The sequence below is a fragment of the Eretmochelys imbricata genome, chromosome 23, assembly GCF_965152235.1.
Source record: "Eretmochelys imbricata isolate rEreImb1 chromosome 23, rEreImb1.hap1, whole genome shotgun sequence".
NCBI lineage: Eukaryota > Metazoa > Chordata > Testudines > Cheloniidae > Eretmochelys > Eretmochelys imbricata.
This window is the reverse complement of record NC_135594.1, coordinates 15,184,635-15,200,912: the sequence shown is the minus strand read 5'-3', so window position 1 is coordinate 15,200,912 and position 16,278 is coordinate 15,184,635. Positions and strand designations below refer to the sequence as shown.

The 16,278-nt window shown below is 60.3% G+C and overlaps 2 protein-coding genes across 2 annotated transcripts; one reads left to right on the top strand and one right to left on the bottom strand.

The window, feature by feature from the left end:
- Positions 1–7,799: 7,799 nt before the first annotated feature.
- Positions 7,800–9,445, bottom strand: LOC144278735 (galanin peptides-like). The gene is made up of 5 exons (XM_077840061.1): positions 9,368–9,445; positions 9,052–9,106; positions 8,500–8,589; positions 8,346–8,420; positions 7,800–7,983 (listed from the first exon to the last, which is right to left on the bottom strand). Exons 1-5 carry the CDS (start codon positions 9,443–9,445, stop codon positions 7,931–7,933), a joined length of 351 nt encoding a protein of 116 aa, XP_077696187.1. The 3' UTR covers positions 7,800–7,930.
- Positions 9,446–11,700: 2,255 nt separating this feature from the next.
- Positions 11,701–15,544, top strand: LOC144278954 (GTPase KRas-like). The gene is made up of 5 exons (XM_077840350.1): positions 11,701–11,821; positions 12,697–12,882; positions 13,001–13,179; positions 13,822–13,981; positions 14,460–15,544. Exons 2-5 carry the CDS (start codon positions 12,772–12,774, stop codon positions 14,568–14,570), a joined length of 561 nt encoding a protein of 186 aa, XP_077696476.1. The 5' UTR covers positions 11,701–11,821; positions 12,697–12,771; the 3' UTR covers positions 14,571–15,544.
- The last annotated feature ends 734 nt before the right edge of the window (positions 15,545–16,278 follow it).

The following is a 16,278-nucleotide window of genomic DNA, read 5'->3' as shown; positions in this document are numbered from 1 at the left end:
CCCTCCGGGACACCACTGTTTAACTCTCTCCATTCTGAAAACTGACCATTGATTCCTGCCCTTTGTTTCCCATCTTCTAACCAGTTACTGATCCATGAGAGGACTTCCCTCGTAACCCAGGATGGCTTACTTTTCAAAAGTCCATTTAAATTAAATACATTTTTTAAAAAAATTTATATTTTTTAGAAATCTAGGCCCGTGATGTGTTCTGGTGTAACTGGCATGATCCTTATGTTAAATTTGCATTATCCTAACAAAGAGTTTACTTTATTCAGATCTCTTTTATATGTTGCAGGTCAAAGTGAAAATGAAAAGACAAAAAACAGTGCAACAATTTTTCCACTCAAAGGCCTCAAAACCCAACCAAGGTGAAGACCACACCAAGAACCAAGAGCATCTCAACATGTCGTCTGATGGGTCCAGTGGGGTCTCCACATCCGACAGCTACCTACTGAAGAAACGGTGTCTCCGAAACCTAAAGGCAGCTCCCGGTGTTTGTCGGTCAGAGTGTTCCCATTTCTTGAAGTTACAAAAGACGGTGACCGGCGCACCTCTTCCAAAAAAGCTTATGAAGGAGGAACGCTTCCCAGTGCTATAACTGGTGAAAGTGGAGGAGCTGGGTTTGTCAAACCGACCAGCAAAGCCAATGCCGACAAACTACGTGAAAAGGCAGCAGAGCACAGGCCTCTGGAGTGTATCCACATGCAGAAAGCCTTATAAGCCCCCTTTCAAAGCCAACTTTAGACGTACGTAATGAGGCTGTTAAGGATGCTGGAGACACAGCACAGTTCATGCGAACAAACGTGGCAAGAGATACCACACGCTACAAACTGGAGGCCAGTGTTAAGTGCACGGTCACTTGTTCATCCTGAGTTGAACACTGGTCCCGAACGAGACCAGCAAATGCTCGCTGACTTTCTGCAGGAAACTCAACTGACTGGCTAGAGGCGTGCAGTGCAACAGTGAAAGACTCAACAGCTGAAAAAGGGAAGAACTCTCTCACCACATTCAGAACATTTGCATACATGGCTGATGAAAGCACCGATGCAAACGGGCATCGAGTATTAAGTCACTGCGCACGTTATCTTAATGTCGGGGGTAGGCCGGTAGGTGCATTTCTAGATGTTCAAGTTAGAGAAGACACATCGGCTGCATCTGTGACAACCCACATCTTAGAAGAGTTAAATGCTCGTCAGTTGGACCCCAGCCAGACGGCTGCTTGTGCATTTGATGGAGCTGACTGTCACGGAGTCCCCGGGCGATGCTCTGGAACTGCTCCCTACGAAGCCAGTCAGGACTCTGGGGAAGTCTCCTTTCTGAGGGCAGCCTGTCTGCAGGACACACAGCTCCCCCGGCTCCACCTTCCTGGGTCTGACCTCGGAGCATTCAGCCTCCTCCGCCCCTCCGTGCGCTTCCCACTGCGAGTCCGCCCAGGCGGGGTCCTGGGGAATCCAGAGGGTCCTGCCCCCCAACTTCGCAGACTGACATGACTCTCAGCCAGCCAGTAAAACAGAAGGTTTATTAGACGACAGGGACATGGTCTAACACAGAGCCTGTAGGTGCAGAGAACAGGACCCCTCAGCTGGGTCCATTTTGGGGGGCAGTGAGCCAGACAACCACGTCTGCCCTTCACTCCATGTCTCCAGCCAGCCCCAAACTGAAACTCCCTCCAGCCCCTCCTCCTCCGGAGTTTCCCCTTTCCCGGGCCAGGAGGTCACCGGATTTCTTTGTTCTCCAGCCCTTTAGATCTCACCTTGCAGGGGGGAAGGGCCCAGGCCATCAGTGGCCAGGAAACAGGGTGTCGGCCATTCTCTGTGTCCAGACCCCTGGACACACCTGCCCTCTAGGGCTCTGCAAGAATCATACACCCTTATCCCACTAAAAGAAAAGGAGGACTTGTGGCACCTTAGAGACTAACCAATTTATTTGAGCATGAGCTTTCGTGAGCTACAGCTCACTTCATTGGATGCTCACGAAAACTCATGCTCAAATAAATTGGTTAGTCTCTAAGGTGCCACAAGTACTCCTTTTCTTTTTGCGAATACAGACTAACACGGCTGTTACTCTGAAATCTTACCCCACTGTGACGATGTGACGCAGCAGGGAGGGGGGAGTGTTGACCTGGGAATGTGCCCTGGGGATGGGAGACCTGAGAGCCTGTCACCAGAGCCAGGAGGGGGAGGGGGAGGTAACACCTCTGCCCGGGAATGTGAACAGAGGCTGCAGGAGGGAGCCTGCTGCGGGGGTTTAGTTTCAGTTTGGGGCTGGGTGGGGGAACGCAGGGAACCCCAGGGCTGGGGTCTAAGCTCCCTGCTCCCCCAGAAGGACTTGACTGCGGGGTCCTGGGTGTACCCACAAGCTCTGTTTTGGACTGTGTTCCTGTTGTCCAATAAACCTTCTGTTTTACTGGCTGCCTGAGAGTCTCAGTGAATCCCAGGAAGAGGGGTGCAGGGCCTGGACTCCCCCACACTCCGTGACACCCACCACCTAGATACTTAAGAACTGCCTAGGGGAAACTGAGACACCCCCACACTATTCAGAGGAAACATTAAGAACAGTCCCACTTCGTCACATCTCTCCCCCCTTCGAGATCAAACTGAGCGACATCACTTTAGCAGGTGACCTGGGGAAGTTTGAAGCCACCAACGTTCCCATGGATGCCCCAGCATCTCTCCCATTCCTTGGTGGGAGTTACACCAGGCCCTTCCAGTTTCACACCCTCCCTTAGGTCGGAGGTGGTCAATAGCACTTGCAGGCCGCATGTGGGAAGGTTTATGCCGCCTGTGCCCTTTGGCCATCCCAAAACCCCAGGGGTTCAAACTGGGATTGGGTCTTCTCCCCAACAAGCTGGCCAAACACAGCCACTTGGTTATAGGACGGTTTAACTTTCTTAACAGCTTTCACTCCATCTGAGACCTTCTCAAAGCAATTCACACTGGGTCTTTCAACAGGAAAGTCAGTGGATCCATTCACAACAGAAAATTTCTGGCTGTTAGGAACTGAAACTTTCTTGATTAAATCACTTTCACACCCTTCAGTTGCAATAAACTGCTTGCAAAGACTCCCTGAGGATTCCTTTCCCTAGGGTTTTCTATGCAACAATTCACCCCTCCCAGAAATTCTGCTCTTACCCTCTTCACCGAGGGCTTGCTCTAGAGGAACACTTTCCTGAGCAACAACAGACTCTTTCTGGGTCTCCCTTACATCCAGAATTACCTCTGGCCCATCTGGCAGATTCCTACACAATCCCCTTTCAGGCAAACTGACAGACTTCCTAGAGAAAAGATCAGAAGCCTTCTCCTTCCCTTTGCCACCCACAAGTTCAGGAATCTTTTCCTTCTTGCTACAGGTTTCCACACCCTCAGTAGGTAACACAATCACATCACCTTCATGCTCTCCTTGTGCCCTGGCTAGGATCTCACCCTGATCAGACAGAGTTGCTCCACCCTTTCCCAGCCACACACTAGCAACAGGCAAAATACAAGCACCAAAATTGTCTGGACTCTGGGATTTTACATAGACCCTAACTGGATGCGACCTAGTTACAGGGCCATTCTCCCGAGCAGACACAAACTTCGGACCCTTCCCTTCCTGGGCTTTAGCTGCATCCAGAACCAGCTCTGAGACAACTGCACGACCCTCAACCATCACAGGCTGAAAGGCCCCTTCTGTCTGCTCCACAGACAAAGAAGAGCCGGACACACATTCTCCTTTCCCAGACACCCAGCTTGGGACCTCTCTCCCCTTGTCCCAGCACACAAGGCTGGTCACAGACAACTGCTTGGAGACCAGGGTAGCTCCCTCCATGGGCAAGTCAATACCCCTGACAGACACAGGCACGTTTCCTTCCCTGTCCCAATTCTCCACCCAGCTAACAGGTAAGGTCCAGGGACACTCACCTTCCACTCTCCTCGCCTTCCCTCCCTGCTGACTAGACACAGCCATCAGCTCACAAGGCTGCCTAGGCTCATCCAAACTTTCCTTACCAAGCACCTTGCCACTCCCCACAGATCCCCTGCCCTGCCTGTGTCTCCCCCCACTCAGCTGGGGTCTCAGCTCCCACTGTGCTCAGCGCTGCCCTTGCTGTTCCAGTGGGGGCAGGCAGGGAGCTCGCTGCTTTCCTCACAGCATCAGAGCCAGCCTGAGCCCCCTCTCCAGTGTGCAAAGGGGCAGGGAGCATCTCTCTGTCCCACCCAGCCCCAGGGGTCTGGTTACAGGCAGGCAGGTAGCCTGAGCCCGCTCCTCCCCCCTGCCAGCCAGATCATCTGCATTTTCACCTAACTTGATTATCATGCACATTGTGTAAAGAGTTGTCACTTTGGATGGGCTATCACCATCAGGAGAGTGAATTTGTGTGGGGGGGTGGAGGGTGAGAAAACCTGGATTTGTGCTGGAAATGGCCTAACCTGATGATTACTTTAGATAAGCTATTACCAGCAGGACAGTGGGGTGGGAGGAGGTATTGTTTCATATTCTCTGTGTATATATAAAGTCTGCTGCAGTTTCCACGGTATGCATCTGATGAAGTGAGCTGTAGCTCACGAAAGCTCATGCTCAAATAAATTGGTTAGTCTCTAAGGTGCCACAAGTACTCCTTTTCTTTTTGCATTTTCACTGACCATTTCCCCCTCCACCGATTGGTTCCCTGGATTCAAATTCAAACCCTTGGCAGTTACAGGAGCAGGGCCTGGATCCTGTCCCAAAGAGACACAGTCACCCCACAACAGGGTCTCACAGCTGATATCCCGGAGAACCCCAAAAACCAGACAGCCCCACCCCTCCTGGGTCTGCACAGGGATCTGGGCCATAGGCAGGGCGAGGGGCTTCGTCCCTGGGACCCTCACCCAGCTCACCCAGCCCCTCAGCCTCGGAGGCTGCACCAGCCGGGGCCTGACACCAGTTCTCTCTGTCCCAGGATCTCGCCACCCCAGGAATGTCTCCCCATTGACCATCACCTTCCGCTCCCACTGGGGGTCCGAGGGGCCTGGCCCCAGGAGACTCCACACAGACATATAGGTTGGGGTCAGGAGTGGGAGCCTGTCCACCTCCCCAACCATCTGGCTGATGGAGTCTGTGGCCTTGGGACCCAGCAAGGGAGCTAGACACTGGGGCTTTTCCGCAGGGTCCCCTTGGTTCAAATCGCCAGCCTGCTCAAAGGCAGTGGGGTGGCATCCACATCCCCCCCCTCCTTAACCAGGGGCAGCAATTTCGTCTCGAGGTTCCCTGCGGAACTGGCCCCCCGGGGTCTATCCCCACTCACCCCGGGGAGGTCCCCTAGGCCTCTCCGCTCCCCCACCGCCAGTTCATGCTGCTGCTGCTTCTGCAGCTCTTTCTCGGGCTCTCGCTGTCTCCCACAGTCCTCTTGCTCTCTCGGACTCAGCTCCAATCCCGTCCATCTCCGATCTCCCGATGGGGAACCCAATCGTGAAGACCCCCGTCTGGTCGGAGACAGGAGTCTTGGGGATGCCTGGCTCCCGCTCCAGCTGCTCCCAGATCCTGCTATAGCCCCATTTGGGGTCAGGAATCTGTCCCTGAGAGTGGTCATCCTCCTCCAGCTGCAGGATGAACTCTGCTTTGGTGAACTTTCCAATGCTCAACCCTCTCTTTCTGCACAGGGTTACAATGTCCTTCTTAAGGAGACGGTGACAGGCCGTCACTCTGCTCTTCCCAAGTTTCTGTGGACTCACAGGCCTGTGTGCTCTCAGCTCCCCACGGTTTCCAGGGAGAACCCCTCGTGTGCCAGCCCTTCTCGAGGTCACCACCTCTCTCCCAGGGTCGAGCTGCAGACTCCTCCGCCCCTGGGACCGCTCGCTGCAATCCCCAGGGGGACCCTGTTACTGCAAAAGTCCTTCTCTCTGGTCACACACTCCCAGGGGTTAACCGCCCCCCGAAACCGCTCCTCTCTGAGCCTTCAGCACGCCTGGTCCCCGTCAATCCCCCTTCGTTTTACTGCTCCCCAGTCACTTACTGCAGGAAGTGCCATCCGTGGGGTGCAGTACATCCCACCTCTCCCACCAGTTGTCACAGAGTCCCCGGGCGATGCTCTGGAACTGCTCCCTACAAAGCCAGGCAGGACTCTGGGGAAGTCTCCTTTCTGTGAGCAGCCTGTCTGTAGGACACACAGCCCACACAGCTTCCACCTTCCTGGTCTGAACTCGGAGCATTCAGCCTCCCCTGCCCCTCCGGGCGCTTCCCACTGCGAGTCCGCCCAGGCGGGGTCCTGGGGGGGGCCAGAGGGTCCTGCCCCCCGACTCCACAGTCAGACGGGATCCTCAGCCAGCCAGTAACACAGAAGGTTTATTAGACGACAGGAACATGGTCTAACACAGAGCTTATAGGTGCAGAGAACCGGACCCCTCAGCCAGGTCCATTTTGCGGGGCAGGGAGCCAGACAACCCCGTCTGCACTTCACTCCCCATCCCCAGCCAGCCCCAAACTGAAACTCCCTCCAGCGCCCCCCCTGGGCTTTGTCCCTTTCCAGGGCCAGGAGGGCACCTGACCCCTTTGTTCTCCAGCCCTTTAGCTCTCACCTGGCAGGGGGGAAGGGCCCAGGCCATCAGCTGCCAGGAAATAGGGTGTCGGCCATTCTCTGTGTCCAGACCCCTGTACACACCTGCCCTCTAGGGCTCTGCAACGATCATACACCCTTACCCCACCCCCTAGAGACTTAAGAACTGCATAGGGGAAACTGAGGCACCCCCACAGTATTCAGAGGAAACATTAAGAACAGTCTCACTTCATCACATTGAGTCACTCCCAAGCCCAGAGCTGGGGGGCCTGGCTCCCTCTGGGGGGGTCTGTCTGCCTCCGGGGCCCATCCCGGGGCACTCACTGCAGGGGGCTCCTGGCCTGACCCAGGGCCAGCGTGGCGGGAGTGAATGCAGGTTTTGAGGGTGAGTCTCAGGGGGCAGGAATCCAAGGAGCTCAACCCAGTGAGAGCGACCCTGAGGGGTTGCGGCGCTGCCGACCCACAGATCCCTGCTGTATCACTCCTACGCTTCTGCCCGGCCGGGGAGGAAACCCAGGAGTCCTGGCTCCCAGCCCCCCTGCTCTAACCACTAGATCCCCCTCCACTCCCAGAGCCGGGGAGAGAACCCAGGCGTCCTGGCTCCCAGCCCAAGCACCACACAGGAATATCAAGCAGTGAAATATTTATTGGCTGGTTGCTTAGGGTGGCCCCTCTTTCCCCTGAGCTCGTCCCCCGCCCCCCATCCCGAGGCTGGGAGTTGAGGCTGGGGAGGGTCTGTTGCCCCAGGATCCCCGCAGGACTCGGGGGTCCCTGGCCTCATCTGTGCCCTCCGCTGCTGGCAGTCCACAGCCGCCATTCTCGGGGAGCATCGGGTTAACATCCAGCTCCGGGACGTGTCGCGGGCCGGCGCTGGCTGCAGCTGTGTCAAGTGCAGAGGGGGAGTCTCCTGGGGGTCCTGGGTGAGTCCACAGCCTGTCACTGTCCCCCATGCAGCATGATGACTAGGGAATTCCAGGGTGCCACAGGAGGGGAAACTGAGGCAATGAGTGACAGAGAAGGGACGTACCCCCAAAGGCACATAGGGAAATAGTTGCAGAGCCAGGAAGAGAACCCAGGAGTCCAGGCTCTCAGCCTCACTCCTGCTCTAACCACTAGCCCCCACTCCCCTGCCAGTATCACACTCAGGGCAGGACATGGAATGGGTACCAGGGGCGACTCCCCCTTTCTTGGCCGGGGGGAGTCACACTAGGGGGCTGGTGGCGGAAGAATGGGAGCGGGGGGGGGGGTCTGCGCAGGAGGCCACGAGATGTGGGGGGATCCCCAGGTGGGAGAGGGCTGAGCATGTCCACAACAGGGCAGGGGGCCTGGGTGGGGGCCATGGGTGCTGCCCTTAGGTGTGTGCCCATCACCATGTGTGTGTGGGGGCTCCTGGCACACGAAGCTTGGCGGGGGGCCGGGGGGCTAGGGCTGGCCGGCAGCATCGGGGAGGGGCAGACAATCCAGGGCCCCCAGCTCTGCAGGTGGGAATGAGACAGAAACTGAGAAAGGAGAGAAAGACCCCTTGGTTAGCCCCCCTCCCCTTCACCAGGGACCGGTGTGAGAACCCAGGATTCCTGGCTCCCAGCCCCCACCTCTAACCACTAGACCCCACTCCCCTCCCAGAGCTGGAGAGAGAACCCAGGAGTCCTGGCTCCCACCTGCCCCCCCAACTCTAACCATTAGACCCCACTCCCTCCCAGAGCCAGGGAACAAACCCAGGAGTCCTGGTTCCCAGGCCCCTGACTCTAACCAGTAGACCCCACTCCCTTCCCAGAGCCAGGGAGCGAACACAGGAGTCCTGGCCCCCCGCCCCCCAAGGTCTGGCCCTGGCACTTACCTGGAAGACACAGGGAGGAGAGGAAATCCAGCAAGGTCTGGAAGCCGTGCTCGGCAGCGGGGCGCAGGGGGGCACCTGGAGGACAGAGGGGCCGGTGATTGGGGTGCAGAGAGGGGCCCTGAGAGGGGCAGTGGGACGTGGGTGGGGGACTTACCCTCGAACCCCACTTCCAGCTGCACCAGCTCCTCAGTGGCCTCCCGCTTCCCAGGTAAGGCCCCCTTATCCATCAGCGGGCGGTGGGCATCTGCCGAGAGAGAGGGTGAGAGGGAGGGGCTGCGGGTTAGAGCAGGGGGAGCTGGGAGCCAGGACTCCTGGGTTCTCTCTCCAGCTCTGGGAGGGGAGTGGGCTAGTGGTTAGAGCGGGGCGGGTATGGGAGCCAGGATACCACAGTTCTATCCCAGCTCTGGGAGGAGAGTGGGGTCTAGTGGTTAGATCCGAGGGCTGGGAGCCAGGACGCCTAGGTTCTCTCGGGGGCGGCACAGCGGGGTGGTGGGAGCCAGGATGCCTGGGTTTTCTCCGGGGCGGGGGTGGGCATGGCCACCTGGGTTCTCTCCGGGAGGCAGCATGGCGGGGGGTAGCCAGGACGCCTGGGTTCTCTCTGGGGGGGTGGTGGGAGCCAGGACGCCTGGGTACTCTCCGGGGGGGGGCCCGGTGGGAGCCAGGCCGCCTGGGGTCTCTCGGGGGGGGCACGCGGTGGGGTACTCACGGGGGCCCAGCAGGTAGCCTGCACTGTTCAGGGTCCAGCCACGTTTGTCTTTGGGCTGCAGAAAAAATCCCCATTAACTGAGTAGTTTGCCCCCCCCCCAGTCTGAGCTCCCCCCCAGGTCTGAGCTCCCCGCACCTGTCTGAGCTCCCCCCGCCCGTGGACTGGGACAGCCCAGGACCCCACCAGAGGCCTGGTGGTGATTGTACCATTCAGGGGGCCCCGGGGGCCCAGGCTTCTGCCGCCTCGGGGCGACAGGTGGGGATGGAGGAGGCAGGCTGGGAGGGGGGTCTGGGGCAGGTCTGGGGGGGGCTCTCACCATCAGAGGGATCCTGGCGCATTCGCCCAGCAGCCCCCACAGGGCCAGGGAGATGCAGAGCACAGCAGGGATCCCCATCTGTGCAAGAGAGAGAGAAAACCCAGGAGTCCAGGCTCCCTGCTCCCCCACCCTTGTTCTATCCACTAGACCCCCCTCCCCGAGCTGGGATAGAACCCAGGAGTCCGGGCTGCCTCTATCTCTGCCCCCCAAACTCGCTGTTCATCACACACACACCTGGCTTTACCCGCAGCCCAATGCACCAAAGGGTATTTCTGTTCACCCCGACGAAAAAATCCCTTCCACCCCACTGGCCAAGCCTTGGGCTCCCCCACCCAGCTCTGCCCACACCCCTCACTCCCAACCCACAGCCCCTGCTAGCCCGGCCTTGGGCTCCCCCAGCCCTGCCGGTGCCCCTCACTCCCGATCTGCAGCCCCCTGCTAGCCCAGCCCTGGGGTTACCCCCAGAGCCCCTCATTCCCGACCCGCAGCACCCTGCTAGCCCGGCCCTGGGCTCCCCCAGCCCTGCTGGTGCCCCTCACTCCCGATCCGCAGCCCCCTGCTAGCCCAACCCTGGGCTCCCCCCCCCAAGCCCCTCACTCCCAACCCACAGCCCTGTCAGCAGCAGGGCCCGATTCTGGGGGGCTGCAGGAATCTCACCTCAAATCCTGCCCTGCTCTGGTCGCAGCTGGGGGATCAGGCACCAGATTTATATAGGGCAGGGGCTGGGGGGGGCGGGGCAGATGGGTGCGTCATGCCTGGAGGGTGTAGCTAATTGCCCCCCACGGATTCGGGGGGGGGCTGTTTCATTTATTTTGCCTCTAATTTCTCTTTTCCACTTAGTCAGAAAATACGTCTGAAAATTGGTCTTATTAGCTCTAATTGACTCTTGCACACGGGCTGGGGGAGGGGGGCTGGGGGATTCTAGGGGCAGCTCAAGGGGAAATCAGCGGGGCAGCCGGACGCCTGGGTTCTATTCCAGGCACTACCTGCATTCATTGATTTTATCTGGGGGGCTGGGCACATCTCGCCATGCCTCAGTTTCCCCATTACTGAAATGAGCTTCATAAGCCTGGTCCTGACCGGGGTCCCGGGTCCCAACCCCATCCCACTTTAACCACTAGACTCCACTGCTCTCCCAGAGCGAGGGAGAGAACCCAGCCCCCTCCCCCCCCGCTCTAACCACTAGACCCCAGTCCCCTCCCCTCGCTGGAGATAGAACCTAGGAGTCCTGGCTCCCCAGCCCCCCCAGGGCGTTGGCGGATGGTCCTTTATTCTCATTAGGGAGGTTGGATAAGAGCCTCAGGCCTTGTCCCCGTCAGCACAATTAGAGCATCTGTGTGAATCCTGGCCAAGGGCCGGGGGCACCTCCTGAGTGCGTCACCGGGCTCACGAGTGACTTCAGGGACATAGAGACACATCGGAAGGGCTAGCAGGGGGCTGCGGGTCGGGAGTGAGGGGCACCGGCAGGGCTGGGGGGGGGACAGGGCCGGGCTAGCAGGGGGCTGCGGGACGGGAGTGGGGGGCACTGGCAGGGCTGAGGGGGGCAGGGCTGGCAGGGGGCTGCGGGTCGGGAGTGAGGGGCACTGGCAGGGCTGGGGGGGGACAGGGCCGGGCTAGCAGGGGGCTGCGGGACGGGAGTGGGGGGCACTGGCAGGGCTGAGGGGGGCAGGGCTGGCAGGGGGCTGCGGGTCGGGAGTGAGGGGCACTGGCAGGGCTGGGGGGGGGCCAGGGCCGGGCTAGCAGGGGCTGCGGGTCGGGAGTGAGGGGCACCGGCAGGGCTGGGGGGGGGGACAGGGCCGGGCTAGCAGGGGGCTGCGGGACGGGAGTGGGGGGCACTGGCAGGGCTGAGGGGGGCAGGGCTGGCAGGGGGCTGCGGGTCGGGAGTGAGGGGCACTGGCAGGGCTGGGGGGGGGCCAGGGCCGGGCTAGCAGGGGGCTGCGCGTCGGGAGCGAGGGGCACTGGCAGGGCTGGGGGGGGGCCAGGGCCGGGCTAGCAGGGGGCTGCGCGTCGGGAGCGAGGGGCACTGGCAGGGCTGGGGGAGGGACAGGGCCGGGCTAGCAGGGGGCTGCGGGACGGGAGTGGGGGGCACTGGCAGGGCTGAGGGGGGCCGGGCTGGCAGGGGGCTGCGGGTCGGGAGTGAGGGGCACCAGCAGGGTTGGGCTAGCAGGGGGCTGCGGGTCGGGAGTGCGGGGCACCGGCAGGGCTGGGTGACGGTTCGGGCCCCTCTAGGGGGCGCTAGCTGCCCCCCCGCAGCCTCTCTACCCCTACCCCACTTCCCTCTCTATGGTGCCCCCCCGTCCAGCGCTGATTGGCTGCTGCGTGGCGTGGGGGAGGGGCGGCGCTGCCATTGGCTGCGGGGGGAGGTGTCCGGCGCGAGGCCTGTCCCGTGCTGGGCCCGGGAGCGGCTGCAGGGCGGGGCCGTGGGGGGGCAGTGAGCCCCTGAGCCGGCTGCAGGTGCGGGGGGGGTCTGGCACAGGCGTGGGGGAGAGGGGCTGTAGAAAGGCGGGGTGCTGCCTGGGGGCGCAGGGGGAGGAGGGGATGCATAAGGGTGGGGCGGTGCATTGAGGGACGGGGTTGGGGGGGATGCACTGGAGGCTGGGGGGTGCATAAGGGTGGGGCGGTGCATTGAGGGACGGGGTGGGGGAGATGCACTGGAGGCTGGGGGGTGCATAAGGGTGGGGCGGTGCATTGAGGGACGGGGTGGGGGAGATGCACTGGAGGCTGGGGGGGTGCATAAGGGTGGGGCGGAGTTGCATTGCTGTGGGGTGCATACAGTGGGGAAGCTTTCAGTGTGGGGGGTGGGGTGTAGGACGGGAGGGTTGGTATGGGAGGGGCAGCATGGGGGAAGGGGCGGTGTGGGGGGTATAGGGGAGGGGCGGCATGGGGGGTGTTGAATGCAGCAGCAGGGAGGGAGGATCTGCTTCAGGGTGTGTTAAAGGGGGCTGGGCAGAGGGGAGTTGGCTACACTGAAGTGGGGGGTGCGGTGGGGATGTGGGAGGGAGGGCTGATGGGGGGCAATGCTGGGGGGGGAGCAGATGCTATGGTGAGGGGTTGCGTTTGGGGGGGAGGCCATTGGCGGCTGGGGGGCGGGGTTGCGTTGGGGGGGAGGCCATTGGCGGCTGGGGGCAGGGGTTGCGTTTGGGGAGGTAGCCATCGGCGGCTGGGGGGGCTAGGCTGGGAGGAGGTATTGGGGGCAGCGGGGGGGTTGCAGGGCTGGTACTGAGTGCGGGAGGCCGTTCTCAGGGCCGGTCTGGGGTTCCCCACACGGGCGGTGGCAGAGAGAACCCAGGCATCCTGGCCCCCTGCTCTAATGTTGTGGCTGGTTCCAGGGCCAGCCTCGAGCGATGATCCAGGCCGGGACCCCCGGGGGGGCCGTTTGATCCCCGCGCCACGCCCCGGCCGCCATGACCGAGTACAAGCTGGTGGTGGTGGGGGCTGGTGGTGTCGGCAAGAGTGCGCTCACCATCCAGCTCATCCAGAACCACTTCGTGGATGAGTACGACCCCACCATAGAGGTGAGACCCCTTCCCCCCGGCCCCAGAGGGGGCCCTGCCTGCCCAGCCCCCCTGCCCAGGGGCCCCCCTCCCGCCCCAGAGGGCCCCGTGTGTCAGGCACTGTCTCATCCCCTCTCAGGACTCGTACCGGAAGCAGGTGGTGATCGACGGCGAGACGTGCCTGCTAGACATCCTGGACACGGCCGGGCAGGAGGAGTACAGCGCCATGCGCGATCAGTACATGCGCACGGGCGAGGGCTTCCTCTGTGTCTTCGCCATCAACAACGCAAAGTCCTTCGAGGACGTGCACCACTACAGGTCAGCGGGGTCCCTTCCCCAGCCCGGGGCGGTGCGTGGGTAGGTTTGGGATAACGGGGGGCTGTGGGTTGCAGTTGAGAGGCACTGGTGAGGCAGGGCTGTGGGGGAGCCCAGGGCTGGGATAATGGGGGGGACTGCGGGTCGGGGTTGGGGGGCAGCAACAGGGCTTGGGGGGGGACGCAGGGCTGGGATAAAGGGGGGCTCTGGGTTGGGATTGAGGAGCATCGGCAGAGCTGGGGGGAGCCCAGGGCTGGGATAATGGGGGGCTGTGGGTTGGGGAGCATCGGCAGAGCTGGGGAGAGCCCAGGGCTGGGATGCGGGGGGTTGGGGAACATCGGCAGACCTTTGTACACCTTGCCTGGTCGTAGGCCATGCTGTCCCCCGTTTTGTGGCGGAGTGTTGGGTTGCCGATGCCGAACCCGCTGGCACCAGGGAGCGTTGGCTCCGGCTCTGTATTAAAGCCAGAGCAGCAGCGGCAGCCTCTAGTCGATGGCCCCTCAGGAGCCCAGATGCCGTCCGGCTGGCGTCCTCTCCGCTGGGCAGCGATGCTGCGGGATTGGGGGCGGTTGGCGGTGGGGTTGCTCTTCTCTCCAGCCCCAACTGTGTACTTCGGCTCTGATGGCCCCTTTCCTTCTGCCCCAGGGAGCAGATCAGCAGGGTGAAGGATTCGGATGACGTCCCCATGGTCTTAGTCGGTAACAAGTGTGACCTGCCCTCTCGGACGGTGGACACCAAACAGGCTCAGGAGCTGGCAAAGAACTACGGCATCCCTTTCATTGAGACCTCGGCCAAAACCAGGCAGGTGCGTGGGGGACACTGCTGGCGGTGGGGATGCAGAGTGACACCAGCCTGTTCCCTTGGCCCCAGAGCTGGCCAGAGAGTGATTTTTTTTTTTTTTTAAAAAAAGGTGGCAAATACAAAATCTTTTGATTGGGGCAGGCTGCTACCCATGTTCTCCTTGCGAGGCTGGGTCCCCCAGGTGGTCTCCATATCCCGAAACGCCTAGCTCGATTCCAAGAGTGACTGGAGACTTTTGGCTAGTCTTGTTGGAATGCGTTTTGGGAGGGATATTAAACATCCCGTGCATCAGAGCTAGGAGGAGACCGAGCATTTGGGGGTAGATGCCGGCATCTGTGTTCTGCAGCGTTTCGGCACCTTTGTCGGCCACGCTAGGGCTCCTTAACTCTGCGCCAGCCACGCTTTCAGGCGGGGGATTTGTCTAAACTGCCCTTTAGCTGCACGTGTTTCTCTTCTCGCCCTTTGTGCTCTTGTCACGCCAGGGAGTGGAGGACGCTTTCTACACGCTGGTGCGGGAGATCCGGAAGCACAAAGAGAAGATCAGCAATGGACGCAAGAAGAAATGCTCCAAGAAGAAGTGCGTGATCCTCTGAGGGACAGACTGGCGCGGGAGCGGTGAGGATCCTTCCGCCCCCCCCCGCCCTTCCCCTCCTGAGCCCTTTTGGTTGGTAAACTCCAGCAGTGCAGCATCCAGCAACATCCTGATGCTCGGTTGGCTTTGGAGCAGCCGGGAGGAGAAGGCAGCAGAGACTAGGATGTGACTCTCTTTTGGTTTCGTGGTTCCATTCGTCCCTGAAGCTCCAACTAAAAACAAGTTTCAAAACTGCAACGATCTACCCTACCCCCTGATGTCAGCCCAGAGACGCCCTTCGTTTGGAAACATCCCCTGGAACGACAGAAGACGGAAGCGTGGGCAGCAAAATCCCATGAGCTGAGGGGTTGTAATTCCTCCCTGTCTGATCAAACACCAGGCTGTGGTGACACGGACAGTGTATTCCTAGCGTGGTTGAATCTCTGGTCCCGTTAGCAGCTCTCCGCATCCCTCTGGTTTGCTTTCCAGTTGGAGAGCAGGTCTTCACCAGGACAAGAACAGCTGTGCCCCCCTTAGCGCAAACCTGTTCCCGCCATGGAGGGAGAGGGTAATTTGCTCCCCAGCGAAATAAAAGAGTGTAACAGCTGGAGGTTTCGTAAGCCCTGCAGTCAAGAAGGGTGCCAAGTTCTGGGGATGGCCCCACTCCACTGGCATACCTGGTGGGTGGGAAGCCAGGGACCGTGGCGGGATTTGGGTCCCTCAGAGCAAAGACGTAAGAAGGGCACTAGCTGTGTTTTGAGGGGAGTGATAGATTGGGGTTACCCTCTGTTCCTCTCCTGCTGTTTTGGCTGTTCCTGGGAAATCCGTGTAAGTTTTTGTGATGGGGGGAAGATCCAGCAGCTCGTGGCAATGGCTCAGCTGTGTACGCATGCTCTGTTTCTGGGCCCGCCCCCTAGAAAGGCATTTCTCCCCCGATGTGCTGTGCAGAGAAGTGGGAGCTGCAAATAAACCAGTGAAGAAGTTAACCCAGCCACATACGTGCCCCGTCGGCCTGCGTTTCCCAAACCCTGCGTCTTGGGCTGAAAAATCGTACTTGACATTGACGGGGAGCTGCCGCAGCCTGGTTTGATTTTGGGAGGAGGAAGGTGGGAGGGCAGAACCGGCAGCCCAGTTCCTGGTCTGGGGATCCCAGGTAGACAGACCCCGACTCCACCATCGTGTAGCTTTTGTCCACAGTTCTGTTGCTTCTGCACAAATGCTCAAGGTCCCAGGGTGGCTGAATCTTAAACTCGTCAGTCTCCGCTTGCTCGCAGGGTGTGTGCTATGGCTGCATCCAAGCCTGGGGGACCAGGTGGGATGCACCAGGGTGTGTGCTGGGGCAGAAGCTGAGCACTAGACCTGGGCTGAGGGGGTAATCGCGAGTGCTGACAGCTGGGATCTTTCCTGCTGCTCAGGCCAGGGCTCACCCAAGGGCTCTGCAGCTGTGGGGCTCTAGGAGAGGAGGTGCTGGGAGCGGGACCGTCTGGCTGCAGAAGCGGGACCTGGCTCTCGATTGGGCTGCTTGGGGCAGGGATGGGCATGGAGTTTAAAGCCACCTTTGTGATTCCTGGATCTGGGGCCTGCCTGGGCCCCGCTGTCGATGGGGCAGATCTGGGGCTGCCCTAACTTACTTTGATTCCCACTGGCCCCGAGGAGTAAAGAATAACCACAGCACCTTGCTCTGCCCCCAGTGGGCCCTGGGGGTAGGGAATAGTCACCGTGCAGGGAGC

Bases quoted from the DNA above. Each gene is read 5' to 3' on its own strand.
- LOC144278735 (XM_077840061.1), bottom strand. From the start codon at position 9,445: ATGGGGATCCCTGCTGTGCTCTGCATCTCCCTGGCCCTGTGGGGGCTG. The intron at 9,107-9,367 runs GTGAGAGCCCCC...TTTTTTCTGCAG, and splicing joins GCGCCAGGATCCCTCTGATG to CCCAAAGACAAACGTGGCTG. The intron at 7,984-8,345 runs GTAAGTGCCAGG...TCCCACCTGCAG, and splicing joins CTCCTCCCTGTGTCTTCCAG to AGCTGGGGGCCCTGGATTGT.
- LOC144278954 (XM_077840350.1), top strand. From the start codon at position 12,772: ATGACCGAGTACAAGCTGGTGGTGGTGGGGGCTGGTGGTGTCGGCAAG. The intron at 12,883-13,000 runs GTGAGACCCCTT...ATCCCCTCTCAG, and splicing joins AGTACGACCCCACCATAGAG to GACTCGTACCGGAAGCAGGT. The intron at 13,180-13,821 runs GTCAGCGGGGTC...CTTCTGCCCCAG, and splicing joins GAGGACGTGCACCACTACAG to GGAGCAGATCAGCAGGGTGA.